This window comes from Callithrix jacchus, chromosome 5, assembly GCF_049354715.1.
Source record: "Callithrix jacchus isolate 240 chromosome 5, calJac240_pri, whole genome shotgun sequence".
NCBI classification, from domain to species: Eukaryota; Metazoa; Chordata; class Mammalia; order Primates; family Cebidae; genus Callithrix; species Callithrix jacchus.
Genome location: NC_133506.1, coordinates 64,053,481 through 64,079,830, shown reverse-complemented (window position 1 = coordinate 64,079,830; position 26,350 = coordinate 64,053,481). Strand labels below are relative to the sequence as shown.

At 50.8% G+C, this 26,350-nt stretch overlaps 1 protein-coding gene and 1 long non-coding RNA gene across 28 annotated transcripts in view; both read right to left on the bottom strand.

Annotated features, from left to right (window-relative positions):
* Window positions 1-26,350, bottom strand: part of RPH3AL (rabphilin 3A like (without C2 domains)) — a 177,639-nt gene that overhangs the window by 60,028 nt on the left and 91,261 nt on the right. For 20 of the 27 annotated variants that reach the window (XR_013535372.1, XM_078372345.1, XM_078372344.1 and 17 more), the window contains one exon: window positions 18,909-18,995. The exons of the other annotated variants lie outside the window; for them this stretch is intronic. Coding sequence is in view for 19 of the 20 variants with exons in the window: in XM_078372345.1 (XP_078228471.1) it covers window positions 18,909-18,995 (87 nt within the window). In the remaining variant the exon portion in view is untranslated. The remainder of the gene's footprint in view (window positions 1-18,908; window positions 18,996-26,350) is intronic. 27 annotated transcript variants of the gene reach the window in all.
* LOC144582527 (uncharacterized) lies at window positions 4,528-7,298 on the bottom strand. Its single transcript, XR_013535373.1, has 2 exons — window positions 6,988-7,298; window positions 4,528-6,589 (listed from the first exon to the last, which is right to left on the bottom strand). It is a non-coding gene; the product is annotated as an uncharacterized LOC144582527 (long non-coding RNA).

The window sequence follows — 26,350 nt, the reverse complement described above, 5'->3', positions numbered from 1 at the left end:
CTCCACCCCTTCCTCATATTACAACTTCTCCCATGCCACCCCGAGAGTGCACCTGGCATGAACTCAAGCAAGCCTCTTCACTGGCCCAGGCATCCAACCTGTCTGCCCCAGCCCCACAGGTCAGAGCAGGTAATGGTCTGTGGCCTGTACACTGCTGTTCCTTTCCCGGAGTGCCTTTCATCAGCATCTCAAACAGGCAGCCACGCCTCCCCTGGATCCTTCAATGAATGCCCCTTCATGCGAATGGGGCCCCTCCATCATATTCCCGGATGCTACGTGGTCCCGCTCGCGCAGCACGCCACACCTGGGCTGGAGCTCAGACTCACCCACCTTCCTGAGTAGGGCTGTGAGCTCTTCCAGCTCAGGTCTGTGCCTCAGCCATCTCTGGATTCCCGGGACCCTGCAAGGAGCCTGCTGTGCTACTTACTGGCCACATGAACAAACAAAGGCGGCGAAGCAAAGGCCTGTCTCCAGAGACAGAGGTGAGACTGTGCCTTCAAGAAGACTGCGTTCTGTCTGCCTAACAAGCTCCAGACTGAATCAGTCTTGAAGAACTGCGGGAAACAGCCTGTGACAGGGTGGTCTTCTCATTTATACTGCGGATACTTTAAAGGGCTCTTCAAAGGCCAACCCTCTCCAGCCGAAAAGAGGCAGGACCCTCCCTACCCATTACCTGAAACACACTCACAATGCTGGCCTCCCAGGAACCCTAACAGGCAAGTTAAACTCCACAGAGGCCAACAGCACCCCAGGTCCCGGCCTCCCTCTCAGCCTCACCTCTCGCCTCCTCCGCCCCCATCACCAGCCACAGCAGCTCTCGCTCCCTGACCACACTAAGCTCTCCCTTCAAAGACATTGTTCCTTCTCCCTTCCCTGGACTAGCTCCTATCCAGCCTTTGGGAAATCACTTTTATCCAGAAGCTTCCACAGACAGCATCGTACATGTCCCCAAGGCAGTGCAACGCCCTGGGTTATAAGCACCTGTTTCTGTGTCTGTTTCCTGCTGGATGGAAAGCCCCATGATAGCAGGAGCCAGACAGAGCGCCCAGCAGGTGCCAGCACATGGCAGACACCCGACAAATAGGCCACTGAACACACATCCCAACTGCAAGGCGCAGGTAACTCAGGTTACTTAGGAGAAGTGCAGGCTCTTGGAGGGTGCTGGGAATTGAACTGTGTTTCCCAGATCTACATGTTAAAGCTCTGACCCTTCATGTGCTGGTGAGGGCGATGCGCCTTCGGAAGGGAATTAGGGTTAGATGAGGTCACGAGGGTGGGGCCCTTATAAAGAGAGAGACACCAAGAGAACTTGCTGCTTCTCCTCTCAGCCCTGTGAGGGCACAGCAGGAACAGCCAGCTGCAAGCCAGGAAGAGCACCCTCACCAGGGATTCGGACCAGCCAGTCACTTGATCTTGGACCTCCCAGTCTCCACAAACAAATTCCTGTTGTTTACACTACCCCATCTACGGTACATTGTTATGGTAGCTCAAGTTGACTAACATGGAAAAAAATAGGTCACCTATAAGGAAACCAGAGTCAGAATGGCATTAGCCTTATCACTGGTAACAGTGGCTGCCAAGACGTGGGATCTAGAATCCTGTCAGCCAAACTACCAACCCAATGGGAGGGCAGAATACAGAACCTTTTAAACTCACAAGGATGCTGAGTTTCCCTTGCACCCACCCTTTTTAAGAAGTACTTAAGGAAAGGTTCTGGAAAAACACAGGATCCTGGAAACAGTGTCTCCAACTCAAAAGGTGAGCCGAAGGGAAGTTCCAGGAAGGCAGCATTCCAGAACTACTCTGGGCTGGAGCCATAAAAGGGGATCTCACAGGGAAGAGACGGCTGCACGTGACAGATGGTAAAATAAAAGAGCTGCATAAAAGAGGGTGCATAGTTTCATTACTCTGTTGGCAAAAAGAAACATAGTCAATAAAAACTCCAGGGAAAAAGTGACACCAGAACATCATGGTCCAGAGACTAGGTAGATTAAAATGTGACCGGCTGAAGAAATTCAGAGAAAAAAAGGAAAATGTGTTCAGAACAACAGGAACATTCTCCTTGGGTGGTCTCAGGGTCAAGGTCATTATAAAATGTGATCCTCGTGTGCATTTGAGCCTAATATGTTTGCTGTTTACAAAATAATTTTTACGATGTAAATCCCAGCCAGGTGCAGTGGCTCAGGCTCATAATCCCAACACTTTGGGAGGCCAAGGTGGGAGGATCACTTGAGGCAAGAAATTCAAGACCAGCGTGGTCAAGATAATGAGACCCCCATCTCTATGAAAAGAAGAAAGTAAAGCACCAATAATTATTGAGCACTTTGTGTGTACCAGGCACCATTTTAGAATGTTATCTCTAATAACTTATTTAACTCTCACAAAAGTTCTATGAGATAGGAACTGTTATCATCTCTATTTTACAGATAAGGCAGAGAGAACAAGTAACATGAACAGAGAGGAATAAACAAAAATCTAAACCCAGGCAGGCCAGCCTGTCCTCTTAACCTTCTTTCAAAATCAGGTATACTTTTGTTATAGTAAATGCTATTTACTGATTTTTAGCTCTTAGAAATAGCCTAGAACTAAGTGTTCTGTGTTTTCTTAGATTCTTCATTTGTTTAGCATACATTAATCACAGGGCCAAACTCACGGCCAAAGTTGTTTACATCTTCCCATGACCCAGCTTTTGTGGGCATGCAAAACTCATGTGACAAACTATGAAACGAATCCTAAGTACATACCCCCAGCCATCTCTTTCTCTAACTCCCACACACCAAGCTAGTATTTCCCCTGCCCTCAATCAATGCAGAGCCAGGGACCAGACAGCTAGGGACAGCCCCCACGGCACAAAGCCTGCGGGGTTATTCCAACCGGCCAGCCTGAAGATGTGTACCCGGCCCCACCTTGCTTCCCTACAGACACCCCAGTAAAGACTGTGGACATGCCTTCCCCTCTCCTCTGCCCTGACTGGCTCTGGTGCCTCCCCAGGTGGCCCTGCCTGACATGGTGGTCCCCTCCTCTCAGAAACTGTGAGCAAGAGATTCTTTCAGTGACATTAGCCTCTTTGTGTCATCCCTGTCACCTGCATGAAGTAAGACCTGGGCACAAATCACAAAGCATGGAAGAATTAATTACAGCTAAAGAACAGAATCTAAATGTAAATTCTGGCAATCTACAAGTACAGATTCCATCTAGACAAGGAGGAACGTAGGCGGAGGGGAGCGAAGGGAAGGCCTCCATACCTACAGCTCACACAGAGGGAGTCAAGGGTACCAAAGCTGATGGAAGAAGAAAGAGGAGAATATTATACAAAGCCACAAACTTAATCAAGAGCTAAAAGTCATAACAAGATGATCCAACACCAGGGGAGAGAGGGAAAGCAGAGTTGTCCAAACTCGCCAGCTCCTCACCCTGCAAGTCCGGGAGTCAGTAGAGAGTCTCCCAAGCTGGTAAATCAAGAAAGGCATGGCAGGAGCCAGCACGTGGAGGAACAAGCCACAGCAGGTGACGCACTGGCACAGAGTCCCCCGGACGACCACTGTTCCCAACACTAGCTCTTCTGAACAATTTGATTTTTTAAAACCATATGCATGTGTTACTCTGATTGAAATTAAAATGGAACAGATTGGTAATTGGATGTTGATATTATTAAATCCTCGGTCTGCATGGCAGGTTGACGGGCGGAGAGCTGGCACAGTCTGTGGCTCGGATGCTGAATCTGGATGTGGCTTATGGGAGAAAAGCTGGGAGCTTAGGAAAGGAACACAGTAAGTGAAACTTTCTGCCATGGAACAGGCTAGGAAGAGATTTTGGAAAGTTATGGTTACTTTGAGACATCAGCATGAGTTGGGAAGACACTGACATTTCTGTCCCTGAAGAAGGCCAAGTTCCTTCTGGCATGTCACTGTGCCCACCTAACCACGAGGAGTCAGATTTTTGGCGGTGGGCACCTTAACAGTTTTTCAAAGGGAAGCAGAGTTTCACTGCAAAGGGGCAGGAGGAGCTGGGTCGAGAGGGAACAAAGGCCGGGATATCGTGCCGTTCGTGAACGCAACACTGCTTTCCAAGACGGCCAGGCGGTAACCTCTGATCAGGTTTCAAAGCCATGATTTTGACCACATGCGACAAACTGGACTCTCCAAGAGCCTTGGACCCTAACCAAGGTGATTACAGGTGCCTGGCCAAGAGATATTTTTTCTATTGTAATATAAGTGATTAGATAAGCACAGCTGTGAACATTCAAAAGTTATATACATGCATACACATATCCACCTAAGACAACCAGCAGAATTAAAACAAGGAAAAAGTTTGTCCTCCTGAAATACCTGATCTGCTGTTTTTTCTTTTATTCCCTCCTTCCCTCTTCCTTCTCTCTTCCCTCTCTTGTGCTCTGTTTATAACTTCTCCTTGTTGTTGTCCTTTCCCTTTCAGGAGGAATTATGTCTAGGGTAAGCCTTTCCTCATTATTTCCTTCCCCTACCTCTAGAAAGTGACACAAACATCTGAAGAGAGAGTCAGTGGGTATTAATTCATCCAAATCACATTTATTCAGCATCTCGTGTACCCACTGCTAAGAGTGAGCTAAGGAAACACATCCAGTGCAGTGCAGACGGTGGCCATGGCACTGATCCATAGAGAGGAAACACATCCAGTGCAGTGCAGACGGTGGCCATGGCACTGATCCATAGTGAGGAAACACATCCAGTGCAGTGCAGACGGTGGCCATGGCACTGATCCATAGAGAGGAAACACATCCAGTGCAGTGCAGACGGTGGCCATGGCACTGATCCATAGTGAGGAAACACATCCAGTGCAGTGCAGACGGTGGCCATGGCACTGATCCATAGTGAGGAAACACATCCAGTGCAGTGCAGACGGTGGCCATGGCACTGATCCATAGTGAGGAAACACATCCAGTGCAGTGCAGATGGTGGCCATGGCACTGATCCACAGCGAGGAAACACATCCAGTGCAGTGCAGACGGTGGCCGTGGCACTGATCCACAGCGAGGAAACACATCCAGTTCTGTGCAGATGGTGGCCGTGGCACTGATCCACAGCGAGGAAACACATTCAGTGTTGGTGCAGATGGTGGCCGTGGCACTGATCCACAGTGAGGAAACACATCCAGTGTTGGTGCAGATGGTGGCCGTGGCTGTCTTCTCTCCCCCATGAGAGTTCATGCCCTGCCTTCATGGCTCTTCTGTTCTGAAGGGTTCCACTGACTTCAACCCCTCAGGGTGAGCCTCTGCTCGCTGCAGGTGTTTCAGTGTGGTGGGAAAGCACAAGCAGGCGATCTAAGCCCACAGGAAGGTCTGAGCTGTGCCAGGGCAGCTGGGCAGAGCTGTGGGCAGCGTCATCCTCCTGCCCCCTCCCCACCCGTGGGGTGGAATCCGTCCAATCCCTTCTAAAGTGCTAACTCACTCCTAATTGAGGTGTTAGCTCGAAGCTAAATGAGACCCCTCCCAGGAGTATTCATGTATTTGCAATTTTAAAAGATGTCATTTGCGATGTGTGTGCATATGCATGCATGTGTGTGTAGGTGCACCTTCAAGCATGTGTGTGTATCTGCAAGCATATGTGTGTACCTGCAAGCATGTGTGTGCATACACCTACAAGCATGTGTGTGTGCACCTGCAAGCATGTGTTTGTGTGCATCTGCAAGCATGTGTGTGCACCTGCAAGCATGTGTGCATCTGCGAGCATGTGTGTGTGTGTGCATCTGTGCATGCACCTGAGCCTGTGCGCATCTGCGAGTGTGTGCATGTGTGTGTGTGCCTGTGTGCCCGTGTGTGTGCATCTGTGAACATGTGTGCATGTGCATGTGTGTGTGCACCTGCGAGCATGTGTGGTGTGCATCTTTGTGTGTGTGTGTGCTTCTGCATTTGTGTGTGCATGTGCATGTGTGCGGGCACCTATGAGCATGTGTGTGTGCATGGGCATGTGTGTGCACCTGTGAGCGTGTGTTTCTGCAAGCATCTGTGTGCATGTGCGTGCACCTGCGAGCGTGTGTGCGTGTGCACCTGCGAGTGTATGTGCATCTGCAAGCATGTGTGCATGTGTGTGTGCACCTGCGAACATGTATGTGTGCATGTGTGCACCTCTGAGCACGTGTGCACATCTGCAAGTGTGCGTACATGCATCTGCGAGCACGGGTGTGCATACGCATGTGTGCGTGCACCTGCGAGCATGTGTGCATCTGCGAGCATGTGTGTGTGTGCGTGTGCATCTGTGAGTGTGTGTGCCCACACCTGCGAGCATGTTGGTGAGCCAGGGAGAAAGCCCCCATCATCCCTGGCTTCCCTTAACCCCGGTAGGAGCACAGATTCATCCTGCCTGGAAAGTCCGCTGCCTCGCCATGCTGCAGGTGGCCGGCGGGCTCCCCTGTACCCATTTGGAGGCCCCACCCTCACCAGGAGACAGGCTGGAAATCACATCCCAATAAAGACAAAGCACACACCTGCCCTTTCTTCCAAATTCCCATGGGCAGCAAAGCTCCCCGCTCAGCCCAGGAAAGTACAGCTTTCTCCAGAGCCTGGGTGAGTTTCTTCTTCATTTCAAGTGGGTTTTTGAGCAACCAGGTCAGTCTGGGTGGCAGGCAATTGTCAGCACAGTAGAAAAGAAAAACTGCAGTGAGAAACAGTATTCTGAGGGTGCTATCTGTTTTCTTGACAGACAATTTAAACACCTCACCTAGATTACTTCAGAACTAGAGGAAACACTTTGGCTTCCATTAACCCCTGGCAAGGGGCTCCCCCCTGCAAGGCGTCTACACAATTACCAGTGAGGACTGCTTGTCAGCTGCAGAGGGAGGCATCACCCAATGTGGGCTCCTAATGGCTAAAGGGCTGTGCGCCCTGGATCAGGAAGACCCCCCTGGGACAGGCTGCCTGGCTTCACCTCTGGCCTTGTCTGGATTAGTAGCCCAGCCTCAGGGTCTGTGCCCCATGGCCACCCATGGCCCTGGCACTATCTCTCACATTACCTGTGATGAAGAAAGGTCCCGGCAAGCTGCTGAGAACAGGGGCTCCTGCCTTTTCTCTGGCCCTGCACACCATCCTCTCAATTTGTCCAGATGCTATTTCGAGTTCAGCAAATCCAAGGAGGCTAACGACCTTCACCTGGTGTTCTTAATGATGTGTTATCGACACTTGGCACACGCCAAGTGTGCCTTCACTGGCCTGCAGCATGCAATCCTTTCGAGCCCCAGAATTTAGCCTGCCGTGACACTGTCTGAGACAGGGCAGGCCTGCTATAGCAGTGTTTGGCTGAGAAGCCTTGCTCTGTTCCCAGACTGAGTGGCTGCATGCAGGAAATGAATTGGGGCTGGAAGCAGAAAATTGGACAGGCCAATTAGACTGAGCCAGGTCTTTTCAGAGGAGCTTCATGATTTTGATTCGATTCCCAGGAAAACAAATATGCCTGTGTTTAAACACAGTCTCAGAAACATGCTCCCAAGCCAAAGCGAAGCCCTTTCTGGGCTGACCCCTCATCAGCAGGGCTCCAGGCTGGTGCAGCACAGGGTGGGGGTACTTTTTTCAATTACGTATCTGATTAATGTTTCAATTTCTGACGGGTCCTGTTCCCTCCCAGGGAAAACCTCTAATTCTTAAGCTCCGTTACCTCTCTGCCTTCCAGTCATCACCGTCTCCCTGACCACGTTTAGCTCTTTGGTTTTCTCCCTGCATTCTGGCAGATCTCACAGGTCTCTCTCCATATCACTGATTCAAGCTGCTTATTCTTTGCCTGATTTTCATGCTCTCCTCTCACCTTTTGGGTGCATGCCTGTGAAAGCTAGCAAACCTATGAAAGTGTAGTTCATGCAGACATTTCGAAGAATCATATTTGATTAAATACCTGTGAGCTCATCAGAAACAAAATGGTACCAGATCCGAGAAGCCCCCGTAAACCCACCCTCCCTTCTCAGAGGTAACCACCATCTGGCATTTTGTATTAAGCAATCTCTTGCTTTTTTAGTTTAATAAAACTGCATATGTATGCATTTCTAAATAAATACAGTTGACTCGTGAACCACATGGGCCTGAACTGCACAGGCTCGTTCCTAGCCAGATTTCCTCTCCCTCTGTCACCCCTAAGACAAGAAAACCAAGCCCTCCTCTTCCTCTTCCTCCTCCTCAGCCTATTCAATTCGAAGATGACAAGGATGGAGACCTTCACGATGACCTGCTTCCCCTTAATTAGTAAATACATTCTCTTCCTTATGATTTTCTTAATAACATTTTCCTTCCTCTAGCTTATTCTGTTGTAAGAATATAGTATATAGGCCAGGTGCAGTGGCCTGTAACCTTAGCACTTTGGGAGGCTGAGGCAGGTGGATCACCTGAGGTTGGGAGTTCTAGACCAGCCTGACCAACATAGAGAAACCCTGTCTCTACTAAAAATACAAAATTAGCTGGGCCTGGTGGTACATGCCAGTAGTCCAAGCTACTTGGGAGGCTGAGGCAGGAGAATCACTTGAACCCAGGAGGCGGAGGTTGCAGTGAGCTGAGATCGCGCCATTGCACTCCAACCTGGGCAACAAGAGTGAAACTGTCTCAAAAAAAAAAATAGAGAGAGAGAGAAAATATAGTATATAATACATATACAAAATATGTGGTAACTGAATGTTTTTTACTGGCAAGTCTTCCAATCAACAGTAGGCTATTAGTTAAGTTTCAGAGAGCTAATCATTATGTTAAGATTTTAAGCCTGTTTTTGTTGTTTTTTGAAGCAGTGTCTCATGCTGTTGCCCAGGCTGAAGTACAGCGGCACAATCTTGGCTCACTGCAGCCTCCGACTCCCAGATTCCACACACTGCTCCTCCCTCAGCCACCCAAGAAGCTGGGGTCACCAGGCAGGTGCCACTACATCAGACTAACCTTTTTTTTAAAGTTTTTATAGATACGGGGTTTTGCCATGTTACTCAGACTGATTTCAAACTCCTGGACTCAAGAAATCTTCCCACCTCGGTCTCCCAAAGTGCTGGGCTACAGGTGTGAGTCAGCGCACCTGGCCGCACTGTGTTTCTGATGCATCCTTTGGTGAGCTTAGCTGCAGTGATTTTTTTCACTGTTGCCTGTTACTTCATAGCCAAAATGTATCTATCCATTCTACTGCGAAGGGACAGGTGTAACAGGTTATTTCCAGGGCTTCTTTGCTATTACAAGAACACTCATATAAGCCTCTGTGGCATGTTTCCCGGGGAACAGTCTGTGAAGCACACCTCGGAGTGGGTTTCTGGGTCCAATGTCATGGAGACGGTACTTGGAAAGAACTTACGAGGTGTCAGGTGCAACGTGATGAACCAGCTGAGACTCCTGCTGACAGGACTTCTCTGATTTAATCTGCGAACAGGGCAAATTAGGAGCCAGCCTATGGCTGTGACACTGACCCTCAAGTCATGTGGGGTGGCAAAGTTCCAGGTGTTAGGGGACAGCCAGGTCCCGGGACCCAAAGTTCCAGGGGTTAGGGAACAACAAGGTCCCGGGACCCAAACCCAAGTTCAGAGATGCAGACTGTTAGAAAACAGTTGGGGCCAGACTGTGGACTGGGCTTTTTGTGGGAGCATGAACCCAGTCTGGGAAGTAACAATTTACAGAGCCAGGGCAAGGAGATAAGAAGCAGGGACTCAGGAACCCCCCAGATATAACAGTCGGGAGTCACCACGTTGGCAACTGAGGTGAAGACAGGGATGAAAGGCCACCTCTGCCCACCTGTCCTCTAACCTGCAGCCTCAGCTTAGAACAGGAGGGGTCAGAAGGCAGGGGAGGGGCTGATCTGGTAGGAAGTCAATCCGACAGCCCACGGTTGAATCCTGGCTCTATTGTCCTGGACTTGTCACTTAAAGGCCTGGGCTTCCATTTAGCTGGAAAATGGGAATGTTAATGCCTACCTCCCCATGCCTCACACCACGCCCAGAGGAGGATCTCAGCAAGGGCCAGTTCTCTTCTGTTTCTGTTTTTCATCAGCAGAATTTTCTGGCACCTCAGTAGAACACGCATCTTAAATTATTTCTTGGGGAGAGGGGATGGGTGTGTTTTTCCAGGCTGGGCACCACCTAGGAGCTTATTAAATACTTCCTGAGGGAGGGTGCCCCCCTCTCTTCCCCAGTCTCCATCTGCGAGACAGCTGTCTGGGGGAGGGGCACCACGGTGCCAGACAGTGTCACTTGGCATCTGAAAAACGGGCAGGAAAATTGGCTCATCCAAATTTTTATTCAAATGAATGCAAGAGGAAGACCAAATTCAGATGCTTTCTCCTTAGCTTTTCACCCACTTCCCGAGGCAGGCACAGGAGGGCATCGCACTGGGGAAAAGCAGGAAGCAGGAGGCCCAGCAGGGAGAAGGAAGTGCGCTGGGTGGCTGCCGCGTCTGGATGTTGTCACAGCAGCCAACCACGGAGTAGACTGGTGTCCTGCCCCCCAGTCCAGGCTGGCTGTGGACAGCAGGGCTCTCACCTCTGCCCACTCAGAGCTCACCTGCTACGGTTGAGAAAGTGAGGGCTCCCAGGGGTCCACAGAGCCAACATGCTAGGAGCTGTGAGCCGCATTTCTGGTGGGCCAGGGTGTTTCACAGAGAACCACTCACATCAACCCACCTCCCTACTCTCCACAACAGGGAGCCTTCCAGGAACCAGAGTCCAGGGATTTGTTAAGTGGGGATCCCCACTGGCCCCCTGGCTTTGCTATGAACACCCAGGGCACAAGAGAGTCTCCCCTGCCTGCCCTGGACACTCTTCCTCCAGATGGACAGCCACTGGCCCCCCCGTACAACTCCTTCAAGGTTGTGAAAATGAACCTTTTCAAAGAAGCCGCCTTGGCCAGCCTACTTTTTTAAACTGTGGTAAAATGTACAAAATATAAAATTTACCATTCTAGCCATTTTAGGTATACAGTTCAGTGAAACTGAGCCAATTCACCTGGTTGTGCAACCATCACCACTGTCTATCTTCTGGATGTTTTCGTCCCAGACAGCAGCTCTGCTGCTTCCATGCTCCCCTCACCCGCCTCCCCTGCCGGACCCAGAGCCGCCACTCAGCCTTCTGCTGCTATGAACGTGACTGTTCCAGGCCCTCCTATAAACAGAAGCCTGCGGTCATTGTCCTTCTGCACCTCTGTGTCCTCCAGGTTCACCTATGATGTGGCAAGAGTTAGGGCTCCCTTCCTCTGTGAGGCTGAAGGGCAGGAATCATATCACACATACACCACGTTGTGTTTCTTTGTTCATCTGACGATATACACTCGGGTAGCTTCTGTGTCTGGCCTCCTGTGAACAACGTGGCGGTGAACACAGGGGTGCAAACGTCTATTTCAGTCCCTGCTTGGAGCTTTCTTGCGCGTTGTCCAAGGAGCGGGATCGCTGGGCCCAGTGGTGACTGTGCAACTTCTCGAGGAACTGCCACGCGGCTCTCCAAAGTGGCTGTGCCGCTTTGCCTTCCCAAGAGCGGTGCACAAGCCCTAACCTCACAACATCCTCACCGGCGCTTGCTTCTGCTTTTTAAGAAACAGGCATCCTAATGGCATGTAGTGGGTACCTGGCCGGTCTACTGTAACACTGAAACCTCCCCGCACCCTGCATTCCCAGCACTCCTCATTCCTTTATGCGCTTCCACTTTTTCTTTCACTCTTTCTTTCTTTTTAGAGATAGGGTCTTGCTCTGTTGCCAGGCTGGAATGAAGTGGTGTGATCATAGCTCATTACAGCTTAAAACTCTGGGGCTTGAGCAATCATCCTGCCTCAGCCTCCTGAGTAGCTGGGACTACAGGTTCATGCCACCACGCCTGGAGTTTTTATTTTTTAGAGATGAGGTATCGCCATGTTGCCCAGGCTGGTCTTAAACTTCTGGCCTCAAGCAGTCCTCCTGCCTCGGCCTCCCAAAGTGCTGGGTGTGAGCCACTGTGCCTGACCTACATATTATTTTCCTGATTCAGCATCTCATATATGATTTGATTTGCTTATTTGTTTATGTTTCACTGTCTGCTCCCCACCACCCAGCCCTGGCCCCTGATAGAATGCAATCTCAAGGCAGAGCTCTTTGGCTATTTTACTCACTGCTGTTTTCCAAGGGTGTTGGACAGGGCCTGGCACATGGCAAATTCTCAATGAATACTAGATGAATAAGTGATTCAGTGAACAGAGTTGTCAGACCAACACACTGAGGAAGTGTGACCATCCGGGTCCCCCGGGGACGTTGTGACAGCAGCCCAGAATGAGCTGGGCACAGATGGAGGGGTGTTCAGGCAGCCACCTGCCCCGGCACCAGCCACCCACTCCTGAATGCACTCACAGACCTCCGGAGGGGGCCCCCGGCAAAGCTGTTTGCAGCAAAAATCCAAACTGCAAGTAACAGCAGAAGCAGGAGAGAGACCACATGGAGAAGCAGATGGCAGCTTGCAGTGAGCACAAGCTGCCTGCCCGGGGAGCAGGTGCCACAAGGATGAGGGGCTTGGGCTTGGCAAGCACGGCCAGTCCCCACCGGCTGCTAAGCTGGCTGCGGAGTCTGGGAGCCCCCAATGATCCTGATCTTCCAGAAGTCTGTGAGGCCCAGACTGAGGAGGAGTCTCCTCGTTGGAAGACCCCAGCGGGCTCCTGGTCACCTCCAGGATATGAGAGTTGGAGATTATTTAAAGACCAATCCTGCCAGGCATGGTGGCTCATGCCTGTAATCCCAGCCCTTAGGGCAGCAGAGGCAGGAGGACTGGTTAAGCTCAGGAGTTTGAGACTAGCCATGACTTAGCAAGATGCCATCCACACAAAAACCAAACCAAACCAAACCAAACACCAAAAAACCATGTAAGACTGGAGTCCGGCGAGTTTGGGGAGCAAGCAGCACTGGGCCCTGCAGAGAAGGTGGAAGTTCCCAGGCCCAGTGGGGACACTCCTCAACCCGACCTCTGGAGGCTCACTGCAACCTTATTACGATCCCCAACACTGTGCAGAACTGTTTTTGAGCACAGTTTAGAATTGTAAACTGCCCAGGCTTGAGTGCACTGGTGCAATTACAGCTCACTGCAGTCTCGACCTCCAGGGCTTAAGCAATCCTCCCACCTCTGCCTCCTGACTAGCTGGGACTACAGGCATGTGCCACTATACCTAGCTAATTTTGGTATTTTTTGTAGAGACAGGGTTTTACCATGTTCCCCAGGCTGGTGTCAAACTTCTGGGCTCAAGCAATCTACCCACCCTTGCCTCCTGAATTGCTGGGATTACAGGTGTGAGCCACCACACCCAGGCTTCTTCCCTTTTTTGTTTCTTTAAATCTTGAACACATGTCAGAATTTACTAATTCACCAGCAAGAAAACCAGGCAATGGACTAGAGTGTAGCAGTCCACAGCGGGAATGGAGCGGAGAGTCAAGAGGTGTGGAATGGAGCGCTGAGCTAAGCAGCTAGTTTACAAAGGCAAGCAGCTCATCAGGAAAATGTCCTGGTTCTGTATGGTCTCCGGAACCTCGTCTCCATGACAGTGGTATAGAGGAAATTGGGGACCAGACAGTTGGGAGCACCAATCAGGAATCGAAAATAAAAAACAATCAATGAGAAGCAAACGATAAGGAAACATATGTGGCTGTTAAGAGGAATGACAAGGTTTGTCGCACTAAGAAATAACTAAAATACAGTTCAATTGAGTTTTAAAATTCATTAGTGAGATCTTTCATTTTTAGGAATGAGAATGGTTCCGGGGTTCTTTTTCAAATTTGCTTGTACTTTTCTCAGAGGACTAGTTTGTTCAACTTGGTTTCTATTCTTTCTCTTAGATATTTTGTTTTATTTTAGAGACAGGGTCTTGCTCTAAAGACCTCAGTGAGCCTTGCTTGCTCACAAAGGCTGGAGTGCAGTGACACGATCTCAGCTCACCTCCACCTCCACCTCCATCTCCCAGAAAAAAGCAATCCTCCCACCTCAACCTCCCAAGTAGCAGGGACTACAGGCATGCACCACAATGCCCAGCTAAGTTTTATATTTTTTATTTTGCAGAGACAACGCCTCACCATGTTTCCCAGGCTGGCTGGTCTCAAACTCCTAGGCTCAAATGATCTTCCCACCTCAGCTTCCCAAAGTGTTGGGATTACAGGTGTGAGCCACCATACCCAGCCTCTCTTATATCTTTGAATTAGTTAATTTTTAAAAAACACACGTATCAGCTCTTTCACAGTTTCACTATTCTCTCTCATTTTCTGGGTACCAATTCTCCTGTTACATTTTCCATTTCTCCCAGATTAACTACATTATCAGTAAAGTGGTCTTTCTTATATAAAGGCAAAATTTATCAGATAACCAAGGACTCAGAAAATGTATCATCTGTGCGCATTTTTTAATTACATAAAATTATACACCAGCTAATTATTAAATAAATAAAAATAATAACTCAAGAGTCTCCAAGAAAATAATCATTTTCCTTCTAGAAATCCATTCTGAGGATACAATCTAAAATGCAGACAAAGAGCTATGCACACAGTAAAAAGAGAAAAAATGGAAACAATTTAAATGTCCTCAATTAGAATATCTAATGAGGTGTTTACAAAGAGTTCTTCATTACACTGGGAAAGACTTAAAATATGCATTTAAGAACGTAGGTTCAATAACATAAAGAACATAGAAAAATGGAATACATGAAATATTAACAGTGGTTGTTTTGGATTCCAGATTTTTAGAAGGTGTGTATTTCTTTATGCTTGTCTATAATTGTAAATGTTCCTCAATGACCATATTAATTTTATAACCAGAAAAGAGAAAAGTGTATATATGTTAAAAAATGAAAACTTCCAAAGGTAACAACAGAGAAGAACTTATATATCAAGACAATATTAAATAAGAAAAGTAAAATACTGTGTTGCTGGCCTTGAGATAGTCTGCGAATTACTCTCAGCACAGCAGTCAGAGTACCCTTAGAAGAGGGGGGTCAGATTCTGTGCCTCATTTTACTGAGTATAAAACCAGAGTCTTGGCCAAGTGTGGTGGCTCATGCCTGTAACCCCAGCACTTTTGGTGACTGGGACAGGTGGATTGCTTGAGCTCAGGAGTTTGAGACCTGCCTGAGCAACATGGCAAAACCCCGTCTCTACAAAAATACAAAAAATCAGCTGGGTGTGGTGGTACATGCCTGTAGTCCCACCCACTCAGGGAGGCTGAGGAAGGAGAATCACTTGAACGTGGGAGGCGGAGGTTGCAGTGAGCCAAGATCATACCACTGCACTCCAGCCTGGGCAACAGAGTGAGACTCTATCTCAAAAAAAATTTTAAAATTCTGGCCAAGTATGGTGGCTCATATCTGTAATCCCAGCACTTTGGGAAACTGGGGCAGGTGGATTGCTTGAGCTCAGTAGTTTGAGACCAGCCTGGGCAAAATGGCAAAACCCCACCTCTACAAAAATACAAAAAATTAGCTGGGTGTGGTGGCGCCCACCTGTAGCCCCAGCTATTTGGGAGGCTGAAGTGGGAGGGTTGTTTGAGCCCTGAAGGCAGAGGTTGCAGTGAGCTGAGATCGTGTCATTGCACTACAGCCTGAGTGACATAGTCCTTCCAAAGGTCTCGAAGCACCAGCATGGTCAGAGCACCCTGTCATATCTCTGCTGATACAGCTTGGCTGTGTCCTAACCCAAATCTTATCTTAAATTGTTCTCCCATAATTCCCAGGTGTTGTCGGAGGAACCTGGTGGGAGACAATTGAATCACAGGGGTGGGTGCCCCCAGACTATTCTCATGATAATGGGTAAGTCTCTGAGGTCTGCTGGTTTCATAAGGAGAAACTTTCACTTGGTCACATTCTTTCTTTGCCTGCCACCATGGAAGACATGCCTTTCACATTCTGCCATGATTGTGAAGCCTCCCCAGCCATGTGGAACTGTGAGTCCATTAAACCTTTGCCCTTTATAATCACCCAGTCACAGGTATGTCTTGATTAGCAGCCTAAGAACAGACTAATACATCTGACAACCTCTCCCCAGCCACAACTAAACCCCAGTCACACTGGTCTCCTCGCTGTGCCTCAAACCTACCAAGCGCACACATCTGCCTCAGGGTCTTTGCACCTGCTCTACCCCTGCTTGGAATGCTTTCTCTCCACACAGCCACAGAAGGTGCTTCAGATCTCCACTCAGAAGTCATTTGTCAGTGAGCCCCTCCCTGATCCCCATATAAAATAGCAATGTCCCTGCATCCCTTCTCCCCTTTGCCCTAAGGACTTGCTCACCACTTGTGACATTGCAGAATTTACTGGGTTTGTGGTCTCCCTCTCCCACTGGAAGAGCTACTTTGCCTGGCATATAGGAGATGCTCAATAAATTTGTCACCTGCCTATGTGAATAAATGCATTAGACTGCAGGCTCCCCCAGAGCAGAGGGGCTGAGACTCACATTGCCACTCGGTGAAAGTGTATACAACAGGCAGCAACATCCCCCTGACAGCCCCAAAAATGTCTCACCAGCACTTGACTCACTCCAGAAAAAGTACTTAACAATTACAGCCAGAGATGATGGAAGTGAAGCACCAAAGGGAAAGGAAGATAAGAGGGCTTGGGCAGAGTGCTACAAGAGCTTTCATCAGAAAACCCAAGTTCTCCCATTAGGATCTGGCTTTTGCGGGGAGACAGAACTTTGAACTTTCATCACAGACTCAGAACCAGCTTAAAATCTGACATTTTAAATAGCCTTATGATTAGACACTTTTCTAAGAAGAAAGGGCACTAGGAAACCCGCCAGTCTTTTTACATCCCAAACGCAGACAGAAAGATCCAGCACATAGTACCCAGGCTCAGATACCATGACTGTGCTCCCGGCCCCATCCGTTCCTAACAAATGGCCACTGTTACACTGGTGCTGCAGAGGGGAACATTCTTGATCCTTTAGAGGTTGAGTTTTAGCCTCTAAAAATTCAAGGACAAGGTGATAGTGTAACGCACAGCCTCATATTCTCTGCCTTAGGAAAGATAAGAAAATTCATCCTAAGCCATTTCGGTCTTTTCTGGGCACTGCAGTGCGCTGGAGATTAGGACAGGCTGGTGGTGTCTCGAGACTGCTAAGGAGTGTGAGGGTGACTCATAGGGAGCAGCCCTTGACTAAATCATTAAGTTTGCTGAATTTGTCTTTCCTTCCATTCACCTTTTTTTCCTTCAAAGCTCCTTCACTTCTGCCCTCCCACAGCTCAGCTATGACCATCATTTCATCCCACTAAGTGTCTGCCCACAAGATAATGTTCTAAGGAATTTCCTTTTCCATGGACATCTGCAACTTCGAAGAGGTCACCTGGAGATAAGAAGGACCCCAAGTTCAAAGGGGAGATGTCTGGCTGAGGAGGAAGGGAAGCCTCTAACAGTTATGGAACATCTACTCTTCACTGGACATTCTGCCCACTTTAGCAATCATACTGAATTCTCACAGCAACTCTGTGAAGTGGGTATTACTAACTCCATCTGGAGAAGAGGAGTCAGGTACTCCCAGCAAGACAGAATGCTAGCAGACACTTTGAGGCCCTACCTGCAGCTTTCCCTATTCCAAAGATAAAGCTGTAATAGAGGAAAATATTTTAACAACAACGGCAGCAAGTAAACGTGTGCAAAAACAAGATCTATATCTCAATGGATCAGAAATTTAAAGTATTTGCCATTTAGAGTGGTGAAGCCACAGCCTGCAAAGCTCTGGGTCCAGAAGTAGAGAGAGGCAGCTGGGAGACTGGTCTTCCAGGGTTCGGGGACTAAAAGTGTCCCTTGGGAGGTGGGGGACCAGAGCAGAGTCACTAAGATCAGGCTGGTGAGGGGATTTTCCATCGGGGAAAGAAAACGGCAGGCTCCCGCTCCAAGACTAGAGCACGTACAAGGACATGAGCTCAGAGGAAAGCAAGGCAGCAGCCACAGGGCCTGGCCCAGCTGTCACAGCTGGGACGAGGATCTGGGAATAACCAGATCCAGTTCGCACCTCCATGGCAGACCTCCGCGACGCTCGTGCCCTGTTATCAGCATGAATGGGCAGCTCACCACAAACCCAGGATGCCTGGCTCCACGCTGGTGGCCCAGGGCCCAGATGGAGGCAGCTACAAAACCATCTGGCCAGAAGAGCTGGGTGGGAAGGAGAGAGAAATGGACCATCACACAGGATGAGCGCACAAACCAAAATTCCAAAACATCCGAGGAAAACTAACCCTAAGAAAGATGACCCACAACCCCGGGGGAGGGGACCTCAAGGAAAGACTGAGTGACGTGGAAGGCAGAACCGAGGAATCCACCCAGAAAGCATGGCGGGACGTGAAGACAAGAATGAGAGCAGCTGGGGCTGCAGAGGGTGGTTAAGGCACTGAATGCACCAGTGGGATTTCCGGGGGCAGGGAATGGCACATCACAGCTGAGTTTTCCAGAACTGAAGCTGTCTGCTTACCTGCAGATGATAAGCACATCCCAAGTGGCCAGCGAGATGTAAAAAGTTAATAAATCCCTGTCTGAAGAGCAGACGCTGGCGTCCCCACCCGCCTCCCCAGGGCACTTCCCCCAAGCTGTTCTAGCTCTGTTCCCACTCAGTTCTGATTATTCAACCTTGTGTGTTTTATCTCCCCATCAGGGAAAGGAGGAGGAGTAGCACCACCAGGGGCCATGTAGGGATGAAACGGATTCACATAGCAGGGAACTTACCGCAGGGTGAGGCACAGGGCCAGCACTCACCCTGGGTAGCTGCAACTTTGACTGTGTAAACCACCCCACACACTCCGTGCCAGGCGCTTCCCACTGAAGCCTCTGCCTCTCCCAGCTAGAACGGCCACCCCTGCATGGAGGCGGCTGGCCAGCAGGCTGTGGCTGTGTTTCCTCCCCAGTACTCAACTCTTCGTGCCCTCCAAGACACCCCTCCCAGTGACCGTCTGCCCATCCCCTCTGGGAGCGCCCCGCCCCACCCATCACCCCTCCTGTCCGCCAGGACACCCTACCTCTCTTTGCTCACTGCAGATCTTACACAGCCACAGTGGCCGCTTCTGGCCAGGGGAGGCCTCGATCCCACACTTGGTGCAGACTTTCTACAAGAGAGAGGACACAGGGTTGTAAAGACTTGCAGCCGCCTCCTCCTCCAGCTGCAGCGGACAGAGGGGCTTCGTCCACTACAACTGAGGGACACTTGGCATCTCCCAAGGAGTGGCTCGTGCTTCAGGACAGAAGGAACCAATCACCCCAAAGGCACAGATAATCCCAAAACCCTTAGTTGGCTGTGGACATAATGGCTGGCCCCATCCACAGATTCTCTCCACAGTTAGGTTCTGTTAGAATTGTGCAGAAAACTAAGCTTGCTGACATTGACAACGGCATCATTTTCAACAGCAAAGAACTGGAAATAACCCAAACGCCCAGTGCCAGGGGAGGGTCCAGGCAAACACAGCAGCCTGTGATCTGGTCTCCACGAGCAGATCATGGTGCTACCTGGAAAGGGGGCAGGAAATGGTGTGATTCAACAAAGAGACACACATTTACACATGAGCATACCCAGAGCCCGCCTGTGCGTCCGACTTCAGACTCGTGAGATGCTGCTAGCAACCTGAGGACTTCCTTTACACCAATCCCCATTTAATGATCCCTGCACCCCGTTCCATAAACCTGAGGCACTTCCTTTATGCCAGGCCCCATTTAATGATCCTCGTACCCCCATTCTGCAAACTTGAGGCACTTCCTTTATGCCAGGCCCCATTTAATGATTCCCACACCCCGTAAACTTGAGGCACATCCTTTATGCCAAGCCCCATTTAATGATCCCCACACCCCCGTTCCATAAACCCAAGGCACTTCCTATACGCCAAGCCCCATTTAATGATCCCCGCACCCCCGTTCCATAAACCCAAGGCACTTCCTATACGCCAAGCCCCATTTAATGATCCCCGCACCCCGTTCCATAAACCCGAGGCACTTCCTTTATGCCAGGCCCCATTTAATGATCCCTGCACCCCGTCAACTTGAGGCACTTCCTATATATGCCAAGCCCCATTTAATGATCCCTGTACCCCGTTCCATTCTGTAAACTCAAGGCACCTCCTATATGCCAAGCTCCATTTAATGATCCTCGCACCCCCATTCCATAAACTTGAGGCCCATTTTATAGGTGGGAACCTGGGGCTTGGCAGAGTTTGAGGATTTGCTCAGGTTCACGTGGCAAGCACGTACTGGATTCAGGTCTGATTCTAGAGACATTTTATCATATTCTCTGGACACAGAAATAGCCAAAAACTGGATTCTACAGTCTGCTGGTGTGCTGGGCCATCAGATCCCAAGCCCAGGAGCTTCTGGGAGCTGGAAAGGAGCTTTGCTTTAAACTCATAACTTACCATTACTGTCGCTTAAAAACAAGAATATGTCTCGAGAAAATGCCTTGTGAGGTGACTGCATCGCTGTGCAAACACCATATAAAGTATTTGCACTTACACAAACCTCAGTGGGGTAGCTGGCTGCACTAGGCTAGCTGGTATACTCTGCTTCCCAGGCTACAACCCTGTATGACATGTTACTGTACCGAATGCTGAAGGCAACTGTAACAACACAAAGTATTTCTGTCTCTAAATATATCATAGAAATAGTACAGTAAAAACCCAGTGTTAGAATGGCAGGGGACCACATTAGCTGAGTGCAATGTTGTTACGTGATGCATGACTGTACTTACCTTCCTTCCCCTAAATGCACAGCAACAAGCAGAGGTATGAAAGCAGCATGCTGCGAGGCAGAGGCAGACTGCTGGGGCTGAGACTGGCTGCAGGCAAACCTGGGAGAGTCTGATTCAGCGATAGCTGGCGACTCCTCAGGACCCATGCCCCAGCTCATCCATCTTTCTGCCACATGGAAGCCACCTGGTCCCTGCATGAGTGGGGGCTCTCTGCAGCCCCCCGCCAAGGAAAGGCTGGATCTGTGGCTTGGCCTTTTCACAGGCTGCCAACTGAGGAAGGAGCACACCTCTCCATGGAGAGGAAAATGTCACCAACTTGGCTTCCCAAAGCATGTCGTCACTGGCCTGATTTGGTGACTGAACTCAGTGCTCCTGGGGTGGCGGGGGGCAAGCTCACAGGGGAGGGAAGCTATGATACATTCCGGGGGATGAGGGGATGGATTTGCTACCATCCAATCCTCCAATATGAGAAATGTTGCCTCGCTTTTATTTCTCCGAATAAAATGCAATCTGCTCCAAGCTCCTGTCCCTCTGGGTTGGAAGGAAAATCAGCCATAATTGGGGCCCCTTTCCGGCTCTTAAGAAGGTCCTAGGCTTGGGGTCTCTGATGGCCCAGCACATCTGCAGAGGGTACCGTGAGCCATCCACACTCCTCACTGCTGGCCTGCTGCTTCCCAAGCTCTCTGAGGCCCAACACATCTGCAGAGGGTCCACTGAGTCGTCCACACTCCTCACTGCTGGCCTGCTGCTTCCCAAGCTCTCATGGACCCTCGAAAGGCAGTGGGAGCACTTGACCATCCTTGTGTCTGTCTTGGGTTTGGATCGTTGCTAGACTGGCTTCCAGCCTCTCCAGAGACCAGTAGCCTGTCCCCTGGAGCCCTAGGCCACTATCCCTCACATAGTCTGGTGACCCTCCCCTTCTCCAAGAGAGCTGCCTCTCTCCACCCCTCCCACCATTTGCTTCCAATTCTTCTACCTCAACAACAGGGTCCCCGTCTGCCCATGAGGCAGGCTCCAGAAACACAATGTGGGCAAAGGAGAGAGAAAGGAAGTGCCGGTGCTGGTTAGCTCTGGTTTCCTCGCAAATCCCCACCATTCCTGTGGACATGGCGCACAGGTGGAAACCAGTGTGGCCCCAGAGACGTGAGCTTTTCCTTCTGCACCCTCCACACACATGTAGGTTGAGGGCAGCTCACCTTATAAACACCCAGAGCGCTCTGCCCCATGCAAGCTGCTGAGGGAGAGAAGGATGCCGGAACAGGAGGGAATCAATTCCCGCCCCCTCCGGCACATTTGGTGAACAGTTATGTGACCAGGTGCCACAGCCCAGGCCACTGAGTGTGAAAGAGGCGGGTGTTATGATCCCCACTATACAGACAAAGAAACCAAGGCTCAGAGACGGCTCTGGCTACCTGAGTCGCACAGCTCATTAGTGGTAAAGCAGGGCCTTGGTCCAGACCGCAGGAGACTCGGTCACACCCTCCCTGCCATGGTGCCAGGCTGGTGCGCACGGCTCTCCAGAGAGCTGCTTCTGCTCAGGCGGGTCCCTGGGGATGTGGCTGATGGCTCTCATAGGAATAGGCAGAGAAGGTGCTGGGGCTGGCCACGGGACAAAGCTTTGCTGGGGTCGTGGGTGTGGCCCTGAACCTGACTCTAGGAGCATCGGCCCAGGCTGGGGAGTCTGGCCCGGCAGCCCCCGTGCTGTCTCCCAGGAGGGAGGAGAGAGGTGTTCAGCTGTGAGCAGGAAGCCCAGCAGCCTCCCCACAGCCTGGCCTCTCCCTGGGGCTGCCCTCCCTTACAGACACAGCCAAGGGGGAGGGGACAGCCTCTGCCCATCTTAGCTCAGGTTGCTGTGACAAAAATGCCATAGACAAGTGGCTGAAACCACACAGCTTGTTTATCATAGCTACAGAGGCCTGAAGGCCCTGGTGGGGTTCTGGGGAGGGCTCTTCCTGGTGTGCAGATGGCAGCTTCTTGCTGTATCCTCCCACGGTAGAGTGAGGCCTGGCCGCCACCTCCTTGTCCTATAAGGATGCCAATCCCATCACAAGGCTTCCATCGCTAGGACCTCATCTAATTGCCTCCCAACATCCCCACCTCCAAATATCACATCGGGGTAAGGGCTTCAACATTGGGATTTTTGGGGCGATATAAACATTCAGTCCACAGCCGCCCCCAGGCAGGACTGGGACCCTCTCTCTGCTTTTGTGCTCGGGAGCCCAAGAAGTGGGGGCTCATCATCTCTCTCGGCCCTGGAGTCGTCTGGAGCCCTCGGTCCTCCCTAGCCTGCACCTCACACCATCCTGCTCTGTCACTGACTTCCTGTTCCTGAAACATTGCTCTCAGCTCATCCAGAGGCCCCTGCTGGGGGTGCTCAGCTGCCCAGTGGGAGGTTTTGAAGGACGTGTGGGCACACGCCCATGGGCACTGTCTCACTGATAAAACCATGTGCTGCTGGGGGCCAGGAGAGAAACCAGAAGAGTGTCCATGGAACTGAGTCCTGTCCTCTGCTCACAGGCCACGAGGGCAGGGAGACAAACCAGGAGGGTATCCATGGAACCCAGCCGTGTCCCCTGCTCATGGACCATGAAAACAGAGCCCACCAATCTGGGACAGGAGCAGAAGGGACTGGTCACCCTCCAGAGGTCAGGTCGAGGCCTGTCCCCACTGAGCTTAGGAACCTCCGCCTTCACCACAGGGTCCAGTGCTGCCTGTTCCCCAGACTCCAGCAAGAGCTCGTGGCTGGCCAGGTGGAGAGAAAAATGCTCCCACCCTACCTTGGGCCACCTGTTTCAGGCTACCAGCCATCACTGGTGGTGGCCACAGTCAGTTCTTGCCATCTCTCAGACGTCTCTATGTTCCTTCAGTGCCTCTGGCTGGCAGGGGGCCTGGGGGTCTCCTAAGAGGCTGGGGCCACGAAAAGATGACTGACATGCTCCCATTGAAATGACACACAATTGCTGTTCTAGCAAATCTCAGAACAGTAAGACAGTCATGAGCCTCCTCTTCTTCTTTGTGTTTTGTTTTGTTTTTTGATACAGAGTCTCACTCTGTCGCCCAGGCTGGAGTTCAGTGGCACAATCTCGGCTCACTATAACCTCCACCTCCCAGGTTCAAGTGATCCTCCTGCCTCAGCCTCCTGAGTACTGGGACTATAGGTGCACGCAACCACTCCTGGCTAATTTTTACATTTTTAGTAGAGATGGGGGTTTCATCACATTGGCCAGGATGGTCTTGATCTCTTCATCTCATGATCCACCCGCCTCGACCTCCCGAAGTGCTGGGATTACAGGTGTGAGCAACTTCGCCTGGCCGAACCTCTTCTTTTTATGTTCTTTGTTCCTAGGTTCTGATAAAGAAAACTAAACTGGTGGTGTTTTTAGAAACCCATGAGCAAGAGGGCAAGCTGGCTTCTACATCACCTTGGTGCAAACACGGCCCTTCACCCTCTGTGTCAAGGACAGTCCTGGGGTGCAGGGACGCCCACTCACTTCCTTGCCTGAGCTGGGCTTCCTTGGAGTGGAACTGCCCTGGGCAAGGGAGTCCTGGCTTCCGGGCTTGGCTGCCTCACGCACCCTGCAGCCTGGAGCTATGTCCGAGGGTTAAACTGGTGAAGACTTGCTCAGGCACCTAACCCCGGGCAGAAGCGACACAACTCCAGGCCTTCAGACTGCACACCCTCTCTCCCTGCTCCTGTCTCAGACTCACCACCCTTCCTACGCCCAAGAACACAGGGAAGGGGGTTCCCCAGGAACCTGCCCACAGGACACAGGTTTTGGGGCAGGAGGGAACAGGGTGTGGCATTCAGAGGTGACCTCAGACTTGGTACCTACCTTCTCTGAGCCTCATTTCCTCATCTGCCAGTTGGTGGTAACAGCCCTCCAAGGTTGCAGAAGAGGAGATCAAGGGAGATGTTCATGAACGTGCTTAGCACAATAAAAGTTCAGGCGGGCGGCAATCTCAGACCTTTATCGCCACTCCTGTTTCAGGGAAGGCAGCCAGCATCCATCAGTCACAAAAGCTGCAACCCAGCACACATCCTGGGCCCCCATCATTCCTCCCTCCTGCCCAAATAATCTGTCTCCAAGAACTCCAGCTCTCTCTCCAGCCTGGTCAGTTCCCCTCTAGCCCCGTCCCTGATCTCTGCTGCCACTGCCCATGCCCACACCAAGGCTGCCCGGCAAATCTCCCTGCCCCACTGTGACCGTCTTCTAACTGGTTCCCAACACTGCAGCCAGGCTGATCTTTTCAAGATGCAAATCTAATCACATCACTTCTCCCATCCCTCCCAACTTAAAAGCCAACAGAGGCTTCCTGCTCTGCTGGGACGACCACCGCCCCACTTGATAAGGCACTCGGGCTGGCCTTGCCTCCTCTGGACCTCAGCTCACACCTACCTTCCCTGTTCCATTTCCTCGTCCTCCACCTCCGAGCTCCAGCTGTGTGGAGTTTCATCAGCCCCTGGTCCTTCTGCCACAAAACCTTTGCATGTGTTGCCCTCTCTGTCTGGGGCTACACCATCTCCTCATTAACCTATGTAGCCCTCAGACCTCAGCAGAAGCACCACGTCTTCAAGGAAGCCTTCTGAAACCACTTCCACCATAAGAGCTTCCAGAATGGGCTCTTGCCTCATCTCAAGATCTGTGATTTTACCTTGCACTGGTGGCTGTGGGGCTCCTGTCACATCCCTGGCTGGGCTGGCCGCTCCTGAGGGGCAGAGGCCACGTCTGTTTCTGTTCACCTTCCTGTTCCCAGTGCCCAGCACAATGGCCATTTGCAGAACTGAATGAACAATGGAAGCTACTTAAGATATCACAATTGAAAAGGCAAGACATGCTTGCTCCACAGCATGAGGCAGGGTCCGATCACATCCACACTGAATGATGCTGACCAGGAGCACTGTGGGAGCCCAAACCAGGGAGAGCCGCACACAGGACAAGTGTCCAGGGGGGTGGGGGGGTGGCCAGGTGGGCCTCATTCTCAGGATATGGAGCATGAACCCAGCTGGCTCGGCCAGAAAGAAATGACCCAAGAATCCTTCACTAAGGGTGGGGAGCGGGCATGTTTAACCCCCCTTCCCACAATGGCTCCTGCCTGCTTCCCCGGGTGCGTGCCACTTCAGTGATGCTTCTGCTTCCTGGAACTCCCCACCCCACCCCTTTGCCTTCCCAGACAGCTCCTAAGAGTCAAAGTATGACAGAAAGGTCTGCCAGGCCACACACTCCAAAGTTTAGGTGCTTCACACCCAGGCTGGCCTGTGAGTCCTAACCGATCCATTTCACAATGCAGAATCCACGAGGCTCTGTGGTGCGGTGGATTCTGTGGGAGCTCTCTTTAATCTGTGGGAGCTCTCCCAAGCTCCCACAGATTAGAAGATGGGAGGGGCTTAGTGCCAGTGTCGGGGGAGGGAATGAAACTGCTCTGAAAGCAGACGTCACCATCTTACAGTGTCCGTGGCTGCGACCACTCAGTCACTGGGCAAACTTCACAGCGCTGTCACCCATCGCACCAAGAGTGCTGCTCACGAGGTTCCCTCAACCAAAAGGGTGCAATTGTGCTCAGGGGTTCTGTATAAGGAGGCCAGAAAAACACACACCATGCTGCAGAAATGAACCCTGAAGATGGTTAGTTCCAGTGTTTAGAGCTACAGTTCATAAACGTGTATTCCACACTGCATATAAGGCATTATTCTAGGAATTCTGAAAATGAACAAGCCACAGCCCTTTGTCC